The sequence below is a fragment of the Pelodiscus sinensis genome, chromosome 2 (genome assembly GCF_049634645.1).
Source record: "Pelodiscus sinensis isolate JC-2024 chromosome 2, ASM4963464v1, whole genome shotgun sequence".
Classification (NCBI taxonomy): Eukaryota; Metazoa; Chordata; order Testudines; family Trionychidae; genus Pelodiscus; species Pelodiscus sinensis.
In genome coordinates, this window is record NC_134712.1 from 45,353,327 (window position 1) to 45,374,394 (window position 21,068).

Here is a 21,068-nt window from a genome sequence, read left to right on the forward strand (position 1 = left end):
CATCATCAACATGTGTGTTTGTAGTAGGGCCTCTTAGGGTGTGTCTAACACAGCAGTGTTGTTTCAGAATAACTAACATTATTCCAAAATAGCTTAGCAAATATATCTAGAGAGCAAGAGATATACAGAAAGAGAGTCTGTCTGTCTGTAAGTCCATTTCTTTAAAAATTCCTCCTAAACAGTAAGCATGAGGACCACCAAATTTGGTATGCAGCTTTCTCTTCTTCTAACTTATATCAAGGTGAAGGTTTGGTTGTGCCAGGACAATCAGAAGTGCCAGGAAAAGGACAGTTTTCCATAGCATGCAAAGGGAGGGGCTGCTGTTCAGAGGGACACAGTATGGGTATGTCTAAACTACATGGCTCCGTCGATGGAGCCATGTAGATTAGACAGATAGGCAAAGGCAAATTAAGCCACGATTTAAATGATCGCGGCTTCATTTAAATTTACATGGCTGCCACGCTGAGCCGACAAACAGCTGATCAGCTGTTTGTCAGCTCAGCGCGCTAGTCTGGACGCTCCCCTGCCGACCTCAAAGCCCTTTGTTGGCAGCCCCATTATTCCTCGTGGGATGAGGTTTTCCAGGGCTGCCGACAAAGGGCTTTGATGTTGGCAGGGGAGCATCCAGACTAGCGCGCTGAGCCGACAAACAGCTGATCAGCTGTTTGTTGGCTCAGCATGGCAGCCATGTAAATTTAAATGAAGCCGCGATCATTTAAATCGCAGCTTCATTTGCCTTTGCCTATCTGTCTAATCTACATGGCTCCATCGACGTGGCCATGTAGTTTAGACGTACCCTATGAGAGTGGCCATCTGGGTGAGCAAGCCCACAGGGGAGAGCTACCCTGCAAAGTGTCTACTGGGGCAGTCATATCACCATGGGAGTGGCCAGCAGGATTGGACCTCTGCCATCTTGCTTGTTTGAGCTATAAAGCCAGCAGGCTCTCAGCTTAGGCTGTAGAGCTCCCTTATTCTTATCTCTCACTGTCAGGGTCTAAGTGCCACTACATGGGACAGTGAACCACACAAGGTGTGTGGGTTACACCAGAACACCAGTAAGTAGCCCCCTTGTCTCAAACTCTTTCCCCCCTCCTAGTCTTCGGTTGCAGCACCAGAGTGGGGGAAGAGAACAGGCCTCTGGTAAGCTGCGGGGCAGAGCAGACCTCTGGTAGGCTGGGGGGAGAGAACAGGCACCTGGAGGGCTGGGGAGGCCTGGGGGGAAGAGAATAGGCTTGTGGTGGTGGAGGGAGGTCGGGGGGTGGGGGGAAAACAAGCCACTAGCCTCCAGCCCCCCTTACCCTATATCCCCAAGGCCCTACCCTGAAGGACCCGGGCAATGCTAGGTAAGTCCACTAGTATTTAATAACAAGCTGTCCACTCTAGCAGAGAAAGATATAACAGTCCAGTAGAAGTTGAAAGGAAATTCAGACTGGAAAACAAGTGTAAGTTAAGAGTGAGAGTAACTAACCTTTGGAACCATTTATGAAGGGTAATGGTGGATTCTCCATCACTGAATTCTTAATCTAGTTGAATGTTTAAATTATCTACTTTCGGAATAATTTCGGGGAAGTTCTATGACTGTGTTATACAGGAGGTAAGATTAGATAATCACAATGGTCCCTTCTCTGGCCTTGGAATCTGTGAATGTCAATTAGATCACTTATTCCCTCTGTGATCTTTGTTGCGTGTAAGTTGTGCCTCTGCATGGGGGAAGGTACCCTTCAGTCCCCTGGCCCTCCAGCTTTTCAGTATTCACAGAAAGCCCTGGAACTCAGGTCTAGATCCACAAATGGATGTTTAGATGCCTAGAAAAATCACTAAAACACTTAGCCTGAATTAGGCACATCAACTCCCTATGCAATACATAAGGAAAGATAGGCATTTAGGGCCTGATTTAAAAGAAAAAATAGGCATCTTGCAGTATTTTCAAAGCCACCTAGGCACCTAACACACGTTGAAATGAATGAGTTTTCAAAGTTCCATTAGTGCCTAAATACTTTTAAAATCTGCCCCCTAAAAACATCCTCAAAAAGCTAGTGTGCTAGGTAGAGAGCTACCTGAGCTAACCACTGCAGAAAGGAGTGTGTACTAAAGTCCACCCTCCTCACTGAATTCAGCTCCTAAATGCAAGCTGCAGAGAGGTGCCTGTTTCAGCTTGTAATTCACAGTCAAGAACCTTCCCCTGGAGAGGAACAGTTTAGATGACTACGTTATTTCTCGTGAGAAGTTAAGTACCTACCCAGTCCACACAAAACAGACCCAGGAAGCAGGACCCGTCTTTCTCCCACAGGTTACTGGACTTACCTAGCAAAACATGAGATCTCAGTTCAGCTCTTCACTCTGAGAAGTGATTGGAAAACTGATTCTCACTCTCTGGGTTCAATTAAAGTGAAACAGCTTCCACAAGAGATAGCTGAGAGATTCCTCTTTCAGACTACTCCCGCGGCTAGGACACTTACCTGAGCAGTGGAAAATGCCGGTTGATAATCCCTTTTCAAATGTGGGGAGAACAGAGCTAGGGTCTTCCAGACCCTGGGTGAGTACACTAACCATTGGATTGTAACGGGGGTTGTCCCCTTCTCCAGAGATTGTGTGTGGAGTTAGGCAGCCTCTGAGTGTGGCTACAGACAGGACCTGTAGACAAGAAAAGCAGAGGAACACCTATATTCCCCTGGTTTGCAATCATGCTAGTGTTTAGATACTTGTTCTTCCTAGAGTGAGGCAACAGCATGCAGGCCCTGATGGAAAAACTGAGATGCCTACAGAGCTTTTACAATAAAAGTTTACATGTCAAGGGAGTTTAGATGTCTGTGTGAGGCAGCATCTGTGTGGGGGAAGGGTTGTGGATCACAGTAGGTGTATAAAAGCAAGACTGAGATTCTTAAATCCTTTTGTAGGTCTGGCCTCAAGAGAACCCCTAGGCAGCAACTCAGAGAGCAACTTGCTTAGACTTCATGCACAGTTTTTCTCTTGCTTGTTAAATTGTGAATGTACATTTTAAAATGATCTATTACATTAAAATGCCTTGTGTACAACTGTGGTATGCCAGACTCTTCTTCTGTTAAGATGAGGTTTGCTGATCAGTAAATGTCATACTGCGGTCTAGTTCCGCAGCTTTTACAGTCACCAAACTGGCCTACTTTCCTACATTAGGGCTTCCTTTCAAATACTCTAGCAAACAATAGCTTTGTGGCTCAACACAACAGTTCACTGCAGTGAATGCCTGTGCACCTCTGACAAGCCAAACTGATGAACAATGGCTCCAATACACAGAGATTAACATTATTTAAAGATTATGTGTAGCTTCACTTTTTCTCCTCTGCTCCCTTGAATTTTAAAATTGAAATACTGTATGTACACAAGAAGTCCTCCAGATTTGTTATGATATAACTGCCAAAAATTTCCCCTATTATATTGCACTTACAGTATTTATTAAGATTGGGATTGTGCTCATTGTCAGATGATTTTTCAGTATGAAAATTAAAATATCAACTAAGAGTAATTAGAGAAAGGCTTTGCTTTTATGTATGCATATTGTAAGTCCCCTTGAACTTTTTCCTATGTAATTCCTAACTCAATTTCCTTACTACTCTCCTTTTAAAACTAAGTACATTGTAAAATCAGTTTTTCTTTAAATACGAGAACACTCTGCAGGTGTACATTTTTGGTGATATTTCAACCTATTGTGCAAAATAAGGCAACAGAAGATTAATTTAAGAACCAAATACATTTGTATGAATTTTCCATACAGGAACCATGCAGCAGCAAAGAAGTCAGCTGGAATCTGCTCTTTGTTTTATCATCCTGGATTTTTTCCAAAGTATTATGATCCAATGGTCATACATACACAACCATCTTATAACACTGAATGAGTCCTAGTTGTTTGAATTCACCATTCACTGATAGTTGTTTGAGAGCTTCCATCAAAGCTATACTGATAAATGCCTATGATACACCTCTTCCACAGGATACATCATTGGGGTAACTGGTATTAAATCAAATCTAGGCAGGAAGTTGTTCAGATAATTCAGGCTCACAAATATATAACTTGTGGACTTGGCCATAAAAGCAGCAATAGCAGCTAAAATGCCCTTTTGTTATTAGCTGTTTTAAAATATTTATTTAAATATTACTGTCTGTTTCAGATGCAGATATAGCTTCTGCAAAATCACCTATGTCCCTAAAGACTGAAAAATCTGCAGACTCAACTAAAACAAAACAGAGCCAACAGCCCAAAAATGGGAAAGATGATGATTCTAAGTAAGTAATTACTATAAATGATCATCAGTGTTTCTTCTTGATATGTGATAATAACTTTGCATTGCTGTGTCCTGTATATAGATCTGGCAGAATTTGATTTTTATTTTTAATTCTAATTGATTGGATGTTTCTTTAAGCATTTTTAATGTTATCCATTTCAATGGTCAGAGTGGCACAAAAGTATGGTTTTAAAGTTTTTTTCCTCATTTTATTTATATTTCACACTTGAGGGAAAGTCTGGCGGGTTAGCCAATAATTATTTAATGATAGACATTTAGATTCAAAAGAATTAAAATTTCATACCGTTAAAACACAGATTGTATAAATATGATATTGACAAAGTAAATAACCTTAAATCAAACTAATGAGTGTTCAAGCAGTATTTTGCTTTGTACATTCCAAATATCAATGGAAATATTTTGGTTGGTTGATTTGTGTGTGTATAGTGAAATTGACATTTACTGATAAAAATCGAATCCTTCCAAGCCTATTACATTACAATTCTCTATTAGACCCTTGGATACCATGGTAATGACACAATATAAAAACCTGAATATATTACTGTTATCTCATGGGATTCTATGACAGCCATCAGCATGCCACCACAAACAAAATTTCTCATGTATCATGCACCTTTGATAACTTCTCCTGCATGCGGTATGTTAATCTAGCTATTCCCACCCATCTCACTTGAAATTCAAGTACTGATAAGAGCAATTTGCTGTCCCCATTGAATTACTGTAGATCTCAGTTCCTCCTGAGCCACTGACACATAGGAGAGTCCAGTCAGAACCCCAATTCAGGGGCCAAGAGTTGGCCAGCATGAATCCCATCTTTGATACGGAGTATGTGTCCCAAATCCCTGAGTGAGGAGAGTGACAAAATTGCCAGGCTCCTAAGCAAGGTAGGGGGTGTCTCTATGCTCCCAGAAAGGGCAGGGTCTCAAGCAGAAGGAACACAACTAGGACTAGCTTCCCCCCACCAGCCCTTCAGTGCCACCTGGAGTGCACCACCTGGGGCTCCGGCTCCAGTTTAAAAGGCCTGGGTCTTTGGCTGCTGCAGCAGCAGTGGCCAGGAGCCTTGGACCCTTTTGACTCACTGGACCATGGGAGAGTTCGCCCCTTTGCTCCCTCCCTTCACCCAACAGTAGGCCTGTGCCTGAGCATTCCCCTTTTATGATATTTTCTAAAATGTCCAGCTGTGTGAGCTCCCTTACTCTTCATTTACTATTCTGTTTTCCCACGACATGAGTACAGGTTGAACCTCTCTAGTTCAGTCCCCCTAGGAACTGACCGGTGCCAAACCAGAGAATTTGTGGAACCAAGGAAGGTCAATATTGTCTAGCAGCATTGCCAACACTTCCCAGGTTCTTAGAAGACATTGGCTATATCTACACTTGCACCCTCTTTCGAGAGAGGGATGAAATGAAGACATTCGAAATTGCAAATGAAGCCGGGATTTAAATATCCTGCACTTCATTTGCATATTCACGTTATGGCGCTATTTTGAAATAACAGACGCTGTTAAGACCGGTTATTTCGAGAGAAAACCCTTCTCTCAAAACAACCCTTATTCCTCATACAATGAGTTTTACCAGTTATTTTGAGAGAATGGTTCTCTCTCAAAATAACTGCGTCTTAATAGTGTCTGTTATTTCAAAATAGCGCCATAACGTGAATATGCAAATGAAGTGCAGGATATTTAAATCCCAGCTTTATTTGCAATTTCAAATGTCTTCATTTGCATCCCTCTCTCGAAAGAGGATGCAAGTGTAGACATACCCATTTAGAGGTAAATTAGAGCTAAATAACAATGCAGAACACTGGGAGTCAGAACTGGTGGCTGTAAACGAACTTTAGGGGACTGTGGGAAATTTGGCCACACTCATGGTAAGTGGACATCCAGCTAGCTAAAATCATGCTGGACCACGGATGTTGCCCAACCAGAGAGTGCCGGACTAGCAAGGTTCAATCTGTCGTACCTTCCTAAGAGAGATCTGTGATGGGCAGGCTCTCCAATCTCAATTCCAGGCCACAGAGAAAAAGAGTCAGGCACAACCTCCCATGCATGCAAAAGCCATGCAGACGTGCTCCACCTGACATTTGGTCAGTGCTGTACCTTTTTTGGCTCATGACCATAGACTCATAGAATCGTAGACTTTAAGGTCAGAAGGGACCATTATGATCATCTAGTTGACCCCTTGCACAGTGCAGGCCACAAAATCTCACCCACCCCTCCTAGAATAATCCTCTCACCTATATCTCAGATATTGAAGCCTTTAAATACTTTGAAGACCCCAAGATGCAGAGAATCCTCCAGCTGTGATCTGTACCCCATGCTACAGAGGAAGGCAAAAAACCTCCAGGGCCTCTGCCAATCTACCCTGGAGGAAAATTCCTTCCCGACCCCAAATATGGCGATCAGCTAAACCCTTAGCATGTGGGCAAGACTCATCAGCCAGACACCCAGAAAGTTCTCTATAGTAACTCCTACAATCCCTCCATTGACCTATTTCCCACTGATAATGAATGGTCAATTAGTTACCAAGATCATGTTATCTCATAAAACCATCCCCTTCATAAACCCATCTAGTTTAATCTTGAAACCAGATAGATCTTTTGCCCCCACTACTTCCCTTGGAAGGCCGTTCCAGAACCTCACTCCTCTAATGGTTAGAAACCTTCGTCTAATCTCAAGTCTAAACTTCCTACTAGCCAGCTTATATCCATTTGTTCTTGTGTCCACATTGGTATTAAACTTAAATAATTCCTCTCCCTCCCTGGTATTTATCCCTCTAATATATTTAAAAAGTGCAATCATGTCTCCCCTCAGCCTTCTTTTGGTTAAAGTAAACAAGCCAAGCTCCTTTAGTCTCCTTTCATAAGACAGGTTTTCCATTCCTCGAATCATCCTAGTGGCCCTTCTTTTTACCTGTTCCAGTTTGAATTCATCCTTCTTAAACATGGGACACCAGAACTGCACACAGTATTCCAAATGGGGTCTCACCAATGCCTTGTATAATGGCACTAACACCTCCTTATCCCTACTGGAAATACCTCGCCTAATACATCCCAAGATCGTATTAGCCTTTTTCACGGCCATGTCACAATGGCGGCTCATAGTCATTCTATAATCAACCAGGACTCCGAGGTCCTTCTCCTCCTCTGTTACTTCCAACTGATGTGTCCCCAGCTTATAACTAAAATTCTTGTTATTAATCCCTAAATGCATAACCTTACACTTCTCACTATTAAATTTCATCCTATTACTATCACTCCAATTTACAAGATCATCCAGATCTTCCTGTATGATATCCCGATCCTTTTCTGAATTGGCAATAGCTCCAAACTTTGTGTCATCCACAAATTTTATTAGGACACTTCCACTTTTGGTGCCAAGATCAGCAATAAAAAGATTAAATAAAATTGGCCCCAAAACTGATCCCTGAGGAACTCCGCTATTAACCTTCCTCCAACCTGACAGTTCACCTTTCAATATGACCCGCTGTAGTCTCCCCTGTAACAAGTTGCTTATCCACCTCTCAACTTTCATATTAATCCCTATCTTTTCCAATTTAACCAATAATTCCCCATGTGGTACTGTATCAAATGCCTTACTAAAGTCGAGGTAGATTAGATCCACTGCATTTCCTTTATCTAAAAAATCTGTTACTTTCTCAAAAAAGGAGATCAGGTTGGTTTGGCATGATCTACCTTTTGTAAAACCATGTTGTAATTTGTCCCAAATTGCCCATTAGCCTCAATGTCTCTTAACTACTTTCTCCTTCAAAAATTTTTCCAGGATCTTACATACTACAGATGTCAAACTAAAAGGCCTATAGTTACCCGGGTCACTTTTTTTCCCCTTTCTTAAAAATCGGAACTATATTAGCAATTCTCCAGTCAAATGGTACAACCCCTGAGTTTAGAGATTTATTAAAAAATTTTGCTAATGGACTTGCAAGTTCATGTGCCAGTTCCTTTAATATTCTTGGATGAAGATTATCTGGGCCCCCCAATTTACTCCCATTAAGCTGTTCAAGTTTGGCTTTTACCTCGGATATGGTAATATCTACCTCCTTATTTTTAGTCCCATTTGTTAACTTACCATTATCCCTAAGCTCTTCATTAGCCTCATTAAAGACTGAAGCAAAGTATTTGTTCAAATATTGGGCCATTCCTAGATTATCCTTAACCTCCACTCCATCCTTAGTAATTAGAGGTCCTACTTCTTCTTTTTTTGTTTTTTTCCTATTTATATGCCTATAAAACCTTTTACTATTGGTTTTAATTCCCTTTGCAAGGTCCAACTCTACCTGACTTTTAGCCTCTCACTTTATCCCTACATGCTCTAACCTCAATAAGGTAGCTTTCTTTACTGATCCCTCCCATTTTCCACTCCTTATATGCTTTCTGCTTTTTCTTAATCACCTCTCTGAGATGCTTGCTCATCCAGCTTGGTCTAACACACCTGCCTATAAATTTTTTCCCTTTTCTAGGGCTACAGGCTTCTGACAGCTTCTGCAACTTTAACTTAAAATAATTCCAGGCCTCCTCCACTTTAAAATCCATAATTTCTTTAGTCCAATCAACTTCTCTAACTAATTTCCTTAATTTACTAAAGTTAGCCCTTTTGAAATCAAAAACCCTCGTCTCAGATTTATTTTTGTTTATCCTTCCATTTAATTTAAAATGAATTAGCTCATGATCACTCGAGCCAAGGTTGTCTCCTACAACCATTTCATCTATGAGGTCCTCGCTACTCACCAAAACCAAATCTAAAATAGCATCCCCCCTTGTTGGTTCAGCAACTACTTGATGCAGGAATTCATCAGCTATCACATCTAGGAAAATCTGAGCCCTATTATTATTAATAGCACTTGTTCTCCAGTCTATATCTGGAAAGTTGAAATTTCCCATTATTACACAGTTTCCATGAGTATTTACTTCATTAAAAACATTAAAGAGCTCTCTATCCATATCCAAATTGGATCCTGGTGGTCTATAACATACCCCAAGCACTATCCCAGGGGAGGATCTGATAGTTTTCTTCCCCAATGTGACTTTTACCCAAACAGACTCTGTCTTCTCCATTCCATCACTTTTTATTTCTTTACAATCTACCTCATCTTTGATATACAATGCGACTCCACCACCTTTATCCTTATTTCTGTCTATCCTAAACAGCACATACCCTTCAATACCTATACTCCAGTCATGCCTAGTATTCCACCATGTTTCTGTTATTCCTATAATATCTGGTTTCACTTCCTGGACCAATAGCTCTAGTTCCTCCTTTTTGTTACCTAGGCTCCTCGCATTGGTGTACAAACATCTTAATTTTTGCTGTTTTGCCTCATTCACAAATTTGGCACAGATGTTATACCTCCAATATGACCTATTAGACTAGTATCCACCCCACCCTTCCTCATGTTCATTCTCCTACCCCCAGCTATATCCTTTCTTACTTCGTCTTCCTCCCTCTCAGTGTTAAAATCTGGCGTAGAGATTACCTGGGCATCTCCCAACCGTCTCCCCCAAATTCCTAGTTTAAAGCTCTCTTAATAAGTTGAGCCAGACTCCATCCTAGAAGTCTATTTTAACGTCAGTTTAACATCTGTCCCAGGGAAGATAATGGAGCAGGTAATTAAGGAAATCATATGCAAACACTTGGAAGGTAATAAAGTGATAGGGAATAGCCAGCATGGGTTTGTGAAGAACAAGTCATGCCAAACTAATCTGATAGCTTTCTTTGATAGGATAACGAGCCTTGTGGATAAGGGAGAAGCGGTGGATGTCATATACCTAGACTTTAGTAAGGCATTTGATACGGTCTCGCATGATATGCTTATTGATAAACTAGGCAAATATAACTTAGATAGGGCCACGATAAGGTGGGTGCATAATTGGCTGGATAACCGTAGTCAGAGAGTTGTTGTTAACAGTGCTAAATCCTGCTGGAAAGGGATAACAAGTGGAGTTCCGCAAGGGTCTGTTTTGGGACCCGTACTGTTCAATATCTTCATCAATGATGTAGATATTGGGATAGAGAGTACGCTTATTAAGTTTGCAGATGATACCAAACTGGGTGGGGTTGCAACTTCTTTGGAGGATAGGGACATAATTCAAAATGACCTTAGCAAGTTAGATAAATGGTCAGAGGTAAACAGGATGAGGTTTAATAAAGAGAAATGCAAAGTGCTCCACTTAGGAAGGAACAATCAGTTCCATATATACAAAATGGGAAGCGACTGTCTAGGAAGGAGCATGGCGGAAAGGGATCTAGGGGTCATAGTGGACCACAAGTTGAATATGAGTCAACAGTGTGATGCTGTTGCAAAAAAAGCAAATATGATTCTAGGTTGTATCAACAGGTGTGTTGTAAGCAAAACTCATGAAGTCATTCTGCCGCTCTACTCTGCACTAGTTAGGCCTCCGCTGGAGTACTGTGTCCAGTTCTGGGCGCCACATTTCAAGAAAGATGTGGAGAAATTGGAAAGGGTACACAGAAGAGCGACAAGAATGATTAAAGGTTTAGAGAACATGACCTATGAAGCCAGGCTTCATGAACTGGGCTTGTTTAGTTTGGAAAAAAGAAGATTAAGGGGGGACATGATAGCGGTTTTCAAATATCTAAAAGGGTGTCACAAGGAGGAAGGAGAAAATTTGTTCCTCTTGGTTACTGAGGACAGGACAAGGAGTAATGGGCTTAAAGTGCAGCAGGGGAGGTTTAGATTAGACATTAGGAAAAAATTCCTAACTGTCAGGGTGGTCAAATACTGGAATAAATTGCCAAGGGAGGTGGTGGAATCTCCCTCTCTGGAGATATTTAAGAACAGGTTAGATAGACATCTGTCAGGGATGGTGTAGACAGAGCTTGGTCCTGTCTTGAGAGCGGGGGGCTGGACTCGATGACCTCTCGAGGTCCCTTCCAGTCCTATTATTCTATGATTCTATGATTTTCCTCCCTACTTAGGTAAAGTCCATCTCTAGAGAACAGTCCTCTGTCCATAAATGCCTCCCAGTGACCATATATCCCAAAGCCCTCCTTATAGCACCACTGCCTAAGCCATCTATTGATCATCATAATCCTGTCACATCTTAGTTGCCCTTCTCTAGGAACAGGCAGAATCCCACTAAAGATTACCTGAGCCTCAATTTCCTTGAGCATCCTCCCCAGCCTAGCATAGTCTCCCTTAATTCGTTCCAGCGAGAATCTAGCCGTATCATTTGTTCCTACATGAAGGATGATCAATGGATTCCTTCCTGCTCCCTTAATAATTCTCTTCAACCTCAGTTCCACATCTCTTATCTTAGCACCTGGCAGATAGCACACCCTTCTATTCCCTGGATCAGCTCTGGTTACAGGCCTATCTATTCTTCTCAATAAGGAGTCCCCAATCACATAGACCTGCCTTTTCCTAGTGAAAGTGCAATTCTCTGGTCTATCTCTAGCTTCCTCTGGCTGCAGGTACTTGCCATTCCTATTTTCCCTTGTAATCCTAATGCTCATTATTGGTGTTGTCTCCATTAAGTCTTCCCTTTTATCTATGGGACTAGCCACTCTTCTCTTCTTCCTTACCCTTCCATCTTCATTATCTACCTGCTGTACCCCTTCTACATTTTCCAGCTCCATATACCTGTTCTTGAGCTCTATTTTTCCTTCACTGACCCATCTTTTCCTCTGCCTGGTCCTCTGAGTCACATGCTTCCACTGTCCATTTTCTTCACCCAGCAGTCCCCCCTCTGAGGCCCTTGATCCTGCTTCCATCTGCATATCTGGCTCAACTAAGCTTTCCCCTTCAGCCACATCATGCCTTTGCCCCATCATCTGCTCAAACCCCCTTCTAAACTCGACCAGAGTATCCACCTGAATCTCCAGTCCTCGGATCTTTTCTTCCATCAGCTCTATCAGGCGGCACTTCATGCAAAAAAAACTCCTTTCAGGTACCTCCTCCAGAATCATGTACATACCGCAGCTACCACTCATCCAATCATCCTCCTTGTGTTCTCTACTACTTGGGCCATGGCCACTAATGCCTCTGTGTTTTATCTACTTTCTCACCAAAATCCTATTAGTCCGGTGAACACAAAAACAAACCAAAACACCCTCTCCACAGCAAAAACAAACTCCAAACAAGTCCCACAATCCAAACTCCCTTTACAAACTCCCACTCAAACTCCCCTGTTTACAGCTCTGTTTGCTTGGCTCCTGTACCACTGTCTGACTAGAAGGCTACCTTTATAGGACCCCTAATCAGTGAAGCCCCGCCCCCTAATCAGGGCTCAGCACACTGCCCCTACAAACAATACAAATACAAAACCAGATACAAACTTCACCTCCAACAGAACTCCCACTCAAACTCCCCTGTTTACAGCTCTGTTTGCTTGGCTCCTGTGCCGCATGCTCTTCTGGCACAGCCAGGCTTCAACATTCCCACTTGGTAGGGTTGCAAACTGTCTAACTGTGCAAACCTGAAGACTCTAATCCATTCAGGCCATTCCAACATGCATGCTCACGACTTCCAATTGTGCAAAAGAGCAAGCATCCCTTTATTATGCTTTTTTAATGGATAATAAATAGGTGTTCTATGGAAAAATATGGTGAGCAAAATGGCATACAGCGACAAGTTAAGAATTTTTTTCTCTTAGGTTGACTTTTTCTCCTGTTAATTAAGCAGCATACGCCTTTGTTTCTCAAGTATATTGCAGTTATGTTAACCATAGTTACACAACTCAAAATGGAACAGCAGGCCCATAATAACTTACAAAGCAATGACACAATGAAGGAGCTTTAGCTGCCTTTTCATTGTTGACCTGCTGATTCACATTTAAATTACCAAGTTATTTATAACCTTTCCAATCATTCTCGTGGGAGGAGATTTGTATTAAATGTATTCTTTCCAGAGGAGTGCGAATTACTATTTTGCTCATTTGTTCCTGGTCTTTGTACTAAGCTCTCTTGGTGAAGACAGGAAATAGTTAATTTTCTCTATAACTAGAGAATGGATCAGACGCTACATTGTGTGTACATAAAGGCTGTTGCACACATGACCCCAGATATTCCACATATCACAAAAGCCGCACAGTTATAGTTGTAACATAATCAATAGATGCTGATGTAATCTAAATACCAGTGTATTCTTGCATTAGAGACAGTTAAATATTTTTTTAATTGTTAGAACACTGACAATATATTCAATGCTGTACAAAAACTGAAGGGAGGAGAAGAGGATTTCTCCCTACCCCCAAGTAGCTCCGTCCTGCAAACATAGGGGAGTAGTTCCACTGAAGCCTGCAGAACTACTCACAAGTGTAAGCATTTACAGATTTGGTTGATGAGAGCATTCACCTTCCAATTTATTTTTATTAAATTAGCTTGTGAGTCATCATGCAGCACTTCCTATCTTTTTTGTGAATCGCTTCTGAAAGAACAAATCAATTTATTATTTTGTTGCCTGAGTCACGCAGCTTAGAGCAGTGTTCACTCCTGGATATTTCCGTGGATGCTGTTTGTCCGTTAGGAAAATAAATGACCTGTTTGAAGCTTTGCATGTCAGCACAGTTATTTTGAAATATAAAAAATATATTTTGATGGACATTAATAAAGAGTAGGCAGATATAGCTCGGGATGCCTTAGTAACATCTAAGCGTTATGTCTAAAAGAGGAAATACACTTGAATGGCTGATGTGCTGCGTAGCTGAATGATGACTCAGTGACTGAAACTTTTAATTTACATGTTTTAATGATTCAGATGAGGATTTAGTACTAGACACATTGCAAAGTTTTTAAATGGAATATACACTATGTACTTAATAAAACCAAACTGCCAGATATTACATACACATTCAAACGCACCAAAGGTAGCACCTGACCTTTACTCTTTTTCATATTTTCTATGTAAAACTGTTGCACTTTGCTGTTAGCAGTTTTAATTTGAGTGTAGAATTTGTCTTTTTAAATGTGTGACAGGGACCTTAACATGATATATAAAAACCACAACCACTGCTGAAGATTTATAACTGGCAGGGCACAGCAAGGCCAATGACATTTTGCTTGTAATGCAATAACTTTGACATGCTGTATCTGATCTTTTCCAAGATGGTAGTAAATGTTCTAAATATCAATGGGCACAATTCTACTGATTCTGACGTAAACTGGAATGTCAGAAAATCCCGATTCAAAGCCAAAAATTAGGTCCCCAAGACTGTCTGGTGCAGCAGAGAGAGGATTCTCTCTAATTAGATCAGAGGCAACAGCCTTAAGTCGCTACAAAGACAACCAGAGGAAACCTGGACTTCAACAATGAAAGTATCTTAGAGAGAGAGTCTGTAAGGTTGTCCCCCACCAAAGTACAAAAAACCAGGGTATAGGAAAAGACAGTCTAGGCCTGCAGGGGAGGGTGGGGCTCCGTTCTGCTCACTCCTTCCACACCCCTCTAGCAATTAAAATGGTGACAAGGAGCATGAGATGAGAGTACTAAATCATCAAAGGGTCCCAGCAGTGTGGGAACTAGGGATTCTGGAGGTGCTGCCACACTCTCTGGCTTGATGTTGTAATAACTATCACCAACATATATGGTTTCCATTATGAGCACCACCACTGTAAAAATTATTCCATCACCCTTGTGGGTCCCACATATCCAGGCCTGGGCCAGCTTTCCCTCAGGAAGCCATTGATTAGCCTCACAGCCCCCTACACCTTGAGTTGGGCCCATGGAGAAGCCCTTTATCATCTTCCCTCCCGATGAGAAAGCAGGGCCTCAGGAGGAATGGGGAGTAGGTGTAGGGGACACAGAAACCGGGAAAGAAAAACAGGGACCTGGAGGGAAGGGGAAACGAGGAGACACAGAGATGCTGCCATAGGAGGGAGAAAATGTAGGATCCTAGTATGGGAGGAGGGAGGCACACAGATCTGGGAAATGAGGAGAGTCCTGTGCAGATATAAAATTTGTATCCACATCTGATCTGCAAACATCGTCTGTGCATGTCCAAAGGTAAAAGACAGAAAGCCCCACCAACTTGTTATTGCTTTATTATTTGTATAATGGGGTGCTTAGAAACTCCAGTCAGGGATCATTGGCCTCGGTGATATACAGACAGGCAAATAAGAATCTTGGTGGTTCAGATAACAAGGAAACTGGTTCCAAACTGTCATTGGCTTGCCAAACCCTACTGACCTGGCTTTACAAATGCAAGCCTTACCCCTCCTTAGCCCAGCTAAGAAAAGAAAAGAAATACATGAGAGTGTCATGACAGTTTAATAGTGTTTTATTTTAAATCTCCTAAGTTTATTAAGTGTGTGTGGCAATGGTTATTTAAATCCCATTAAAGATGTGACTACAGCTGGAGTCTGGGGAATAGGGGGAAAAAAATCAGGAAAATATTTGTGCAAAAACTCGCACAAAATTTGACGTGTTTATTTTTCATGTTCCCACCCCCTCAAAAAATCTGTCTGAAAAGGCACAGGGACTGAAAATTATTCACAATGAAACATTCCTAAAGCATTAAGAGTTGAATTTAAATACAGCTGTTATAGTGAATTTTGAAAAAAATGAATATCAAGAGCTCTTAAAAGCTACATTATCTAGCAAATTTGGCAGAGAACCAAACCCAGCAAGCTCTGAGTTGTAGTCCTAGCAATTTCTCTAAGGACTATACTTAATATTTAAATTAACATAGCACATTACAAATATTTCATTGGTCCTCCCTAATGTCTCATTATACCTATGGGGAAACTGAGGCACAAAGTTACATGACTTGTCCAGAGTTACATAGAAAATTATTAAGTTATAAAATACTTCTTAATCAGGTAGTCATTAGAAAAATCTCCCCCATACTTTCATAATGAATTATTAGTGAGATCGTTTTAATAATCAGTATATGTCAGAAGCAACAATAGCATGATCTGCATGCCAACTAATACAGATTCAACTAAAGTTGTGTTGCTTTCAAACAGTTTGCCTAAATAGATGCCCAACCCTGTGCAGACAGTTACTTCAATTTAAGGGTGGCTTGCTGTACGTTGATTCAGCTGCAGTTTATTCTTTACCAACTAAAACTAAAATAAAATGTTCTTACAAAGTAAGAGTATCTACATGGGGCTTTGCTGTAGTATAACTAAAATGATTTTTAAACTGGTTTAAATTAAGCCACAGCAACTCTGTGGCATAAATGAGCCCTTTGATTTTCTTTAATCAGTTAACTCATCAGTTACATGATTGAGACATTATGTGGACTGCTTATCAGGAAGGAAATGTGTTTATATTGTGAAGCTCACATGAGTATAATTTACAGGGAAGTGGAATTTATTAAAAGGAATTCCATGTTTCCCTTATTCTATTGCTTCCTGAGTGGATTTGATTTTTGCCCCACACAATCACTATGACTTAGATCCACAAAAGGACTTAGATGCCTTAGTTCAAAATTTAGGCACAACTGAGATCTTCAAAACCCCTGCTCCGCTGCTGCGTAAACCTGGAGATGCCTCAATTCACTGAATACCTGTGTGTTCACTGTCAAAGTTCTAAGTGTGTACATTTTGCCTCTGGGCATGAGCCTCCGTCTTATGGCCAAGCCCCAGCACCCATCTTCAAATCAAGTGAAGATAGGAAGAGCTCTACCCAGAAAACATGCACAGGAGGACTCCCTTTTAACCTTTATCCCAGGAGTTAGGCATTCACCCGGGTGTAGGAGATTCCATTCAATTCCAGTCTGCCTGATGGGCAACAGGAATCTGAACATGGGCTTTCCTACCACTCAAATGAGTGCCTGAATCATTGAATTATAGTCCATTTTATTTGCTCCCTGGCCCAATGTATAATTAGGAAGAACTATACAAAGGGGAACAATAGGAGAGACTGAGACCCATAGCACAGTATTCCAGGGAAGAGTGGCTACAATGTTCACCTGGAGAAAGGAAACTCATGTCCTCATTCAGCAGATTGGGGTATTGTAACTGGAGTGCCCTAATCATTGGACTAAAAATTATAAGGGAGGTCTTTTCTTAAATTCCCAAAGGGGAGTGGGGTTTAGGACTTTCCTCTCCCTGGTATCTTCTGTTGGCTTGCTTAGAAGGCCACCTGATAGACAATTGCTGAAATGTAAACTTGCAGATTAATCAGTGCATGACTTATAGACTGCACTCCATCATACAATGGCCTCTTAGCTACTAATACATATATTTAGTATTACCTAGGTACATAGATTTTTTTGAAAACACAATATTTACTTAATTATGGGGATTTGAAATCTCAAATGGTTGGTAATTAGATTGGCACCCTCAGCTTTAACTGATTGACCAAATCAATTGAAAGTCATTAACATCTGACAGCTGTTCAGTGGCTTACATGTAATGAATTGGTCATTTTAGTCCAATTCCTAACTGACAGATGTCCACAAGAAAAAGATCACCATCAAGATTGGTACTGATTAGTGTGGTCCAGAACTGAGTATGCCAAGGCATCTGAACTATTCTCTCACTGTTAGAGGGATTGCCTAACAAGGAAGAGGTGGAAAGAGGGGGACTCACTCTGTAGTTGCTGTATCTATTCTGCAGAGACGAATCCATTATTAATTACTGTCCATCTGGCACTTTTCTTGAGCAATGATGTCACTACTGGAATAAATGCCTTACAGTGCTGCCAACTCCCACAATTTTATCACCAGTCTCAAAATACTTGATGTTCCTCTTAAAGGCCTAGATATCCATGTTAGGTGAATAAGAGGGAATTCCAGGTTTGTTTGGGGGTTTTTTGTTTGTTTTTGTTTTCTTAAGAATGTATCTAGCCATTGTGGCTGCAGAAGAAAACCAGCTGTAAAATATGACCTGACTACATTAAACAAGCTCAGAAACACAGCAGGCAAAAAGTACCCAAATTTTATTGTATTTTAAAGTCTTATGATTTTTAAACAATTGAGGTTTTGGGACTTGATTCATGATTTGTGACTCTTTGGTGTTGCCAATTCTGTGTATAAAAATTGAGGTTTTATGGACTAATGAATTATTGACATAACTGAATTTCTCATTCATCTGTGATAACATACCTAAAAAAAGGGAATTGAGCTTCAGATTTTCATGTAAATATTGAACTTATTTGTGTCCAGATCAGAATGCAATGAACAATTGTGTTTTCATCCAGCTTTAGCTTTCCCTGACTATACTGGAGCCCAAACCTTCCCTTCCCTCCGAGCACACCAGCACAAGGTTTGTTTAGAAACGAAACCCCAAAACAAATATACAGAAGATTGGCCTTGTGTCTCTTCCAGTTCCTCTTTGAATCCAATGGAAGAGAGAACCCTGTTTCCTACTCCTATAGTCTCCTTAGTATTGAAATGGCTATAGCAATAGTAAATTGCTTCTTCGTGTTCTGGGGGCCCCTCCAGTATGATTTCCTAAAGCCTTGGCTCCCAACAAACAACAGTGAGAGGTTGCCGTATTGCACAACCAAGCGGGCTTTCCCTCCTTCCCAACACTGTAGCAGCAACAGATTGTATTTAATTATCATAAAAATCTAAAAATAAGTATTCACTCCTGTAGGAAGGAATGAAGAGAAACATTGACATGACCGATATTAGTCATTGTGCTTATTTATTGTTAACTTTGAAGGGCACTTGTTAACTTTAAACTAACCCAGTACATGATACTAAAGATATTATTTAGCTCACAATATATGATGAGAAGGCAAAAGAGAGTGTGAAGCCCTTGCCACCAGCATTCCTAACACATAGCAGTGGAGGGCTTACCCAGTAGCTATGCTCCAGAGTAGGATGCAAAGCCCACACCAGGTTGAAAAAGTCCCGCCATGGTTCCACTCCAGCAGCTGAGCCACTGAGATACAGCAATGCATCATGGGAGATGTAACCCATCCTTGGGCAAAGGAAAGACATCTCCTAAGTTTTCAGCTTCTGCTCAAATACTTATCATTTATGTAGAAGGAAGGGACAAAATCCAAACATTTTTGTTAGCACTTATATTTTCCCTCCATAGACCTTTCAGGGACTGTCACTTTTAGTTGACAAAATTGGTGTATTGCAGTGGATAAATTGTATCATTGTAAATTAAATTGAAAAATACTGATGCACTGTCTGTTCCAAACAGTATTAAACTAGCAGGGGCCAGAACTGAGACATGCAGGCCTAAAGCCTTAATATTCCATCTGTCTTGCAGGAAGCAGTAGTCTATGTTATTTAATGGAAGAGTAACACAGAGGTTTTCAATTAAGACTCTAGGGCAGGGGTGGTCAACCCGTTCCAGACAAAGAGCCACAATACACAATAGCAGTGGAGACAGCATGAAGAGCCGGGGCAAAGTTGTTGAGCCAAAAAAATTTGTTTTGGCTCAACAACTTTGCCCCGGCTCTTCACACTGTCTCCACTGCTACTGTGGCTCACAAAAAAAGCACTGGGAAGAGGTGAGGTGTGCAAATTCTGGGAGGGAATTTGGGTGTAGGAGGAAGTAGAGAAGAGGATGCTGGCTCAGGGAGGAGGCTCCAGGCAGAAGAGTGTTGGGGTCAGGTGGAGGGTTGGGGTGCTGAGCAAGATGCAGGTTTGTGGCTGTGAGGGTGCAGGAGTTTGGGCTGGGGTGCATGAGGGGCTCAGGGCAGGGAGGCTGGGAGTATGATGGCTCAGGACACAGATTTGCAGTGTGTGGATGGGGCAGGAGTGTTGTGGCAGAAGACTGAGAATGTGCAGGAGTTTGGGGATGTGAGAGGCTCAGGACAGGGGGTTCCATTGTATGATAGGCTCAGGTTTGGAGTCGGGGGGGGGGGTGCAGGAGTGTTATGATGCTGCAGCCAGATGGGGTCTTGGCCTCAATTGGGGGCTTGTTGGCCAGGCTTTATTTTTCAATAAAATATTATGTCAAACACACAATGTTTCAGTGTTGTCTTTATTTATGAGGGGGATGGGGAACCTGTTTTGAGTCAGGGGTCACTGACACACAGAAAAGTCAGTTGGGGCCTGTGACGGGGCACGCGGGCCCCGCACTGGGAGCCTGCCGGGAGGTGCCGAACAGCCACACAGGGGGGCGGAGAACACGGCCCAGCCCGCCGCGGTGGACTCCCGGAACGCGCCGGCAGCCGGCGCGGGGAGCGTCGGGAGGCAGCAGGCGCCGCCCAGCAGGGCCCTAGAGGGAGGGGCCGGGGAGGCGCAGGGGGATGACGTCGCGGGGGAAGGGTGGCCAGGAGGCGTCGCTCAGGAAGTGACGCAGGAGACGGGGAAAGGAGCCGGCGGGGGATTTAAACTCGGGGGCTGGCACGGCACAGAGAGGACGGTGGACGGAGCAAGGGGAGGAGAAACGGAGGGAGAGGTGAGGCAGGAGAAGCCAAGAGAAGTGGGCCGGGAGGCCTGGTGGAGTAGGAAGCGGCCCAGGGCAGGGTCGTGGAGCCCGTGAGCGGGTGTGTTTTGGGGCACTCCCCCATCCGCTAGGGAGGGACCGCGGGTCCCTGCCTTTAGGGCCCTGGGCTGGGGTTCGGAGAGGGGGCGGGCCCGAACCCCCCTACTCCGCCGGCAGGCCGATCCAGCTCGGGTGTAAACGCGATCTTGCGGAATAAAAAAGGGCCCCCGGCCTAGAGGGTGGCTACCCAGGCCTAGCCTTCTGTGGTCAGATCGGCCGTTAGTGGACTCCGAGGAATGAACCAGCTTACAGGGCCACACAAGCAAGATGCAAAAAAACAACTGCTCCAACCCCCCACATCTCCATAAGCCTCACTAATGTGGCCCCAACTGTGCTGGTGGGGGCAGGAGACAGGGTGCTGGGGCAGGGTACTCATGAGGGAGGGGGGGTCTGGCCAGGAGGAGAGGACAGAG

At 42.5% G+C, this 21,068-nt stretch overlaps 1 protein-coding gene across 1 annotated transcript in view; it reads left to right on the plus strand.

The window, feature by feature from the left end:
- Nucleotides 1-21,068, plus strand: part of CNGB3 (cyclic nucleotide gated channel subunit beta 3) — a 110,787-nt gene that overhangs the window by 18,824 nt on the left and 70,895 nt on the right. Inside the window, exon 3 of the mRNA XM_014581634.3 lies at nt 4,146-4,260. Coding sequence (XP_014437120.1) covers nt 4,146-4,260 — 115 coding nt within the window. The remainder of the gene's footprint in view (nt 1-4,145; nt 4,261-21,068) is intronic.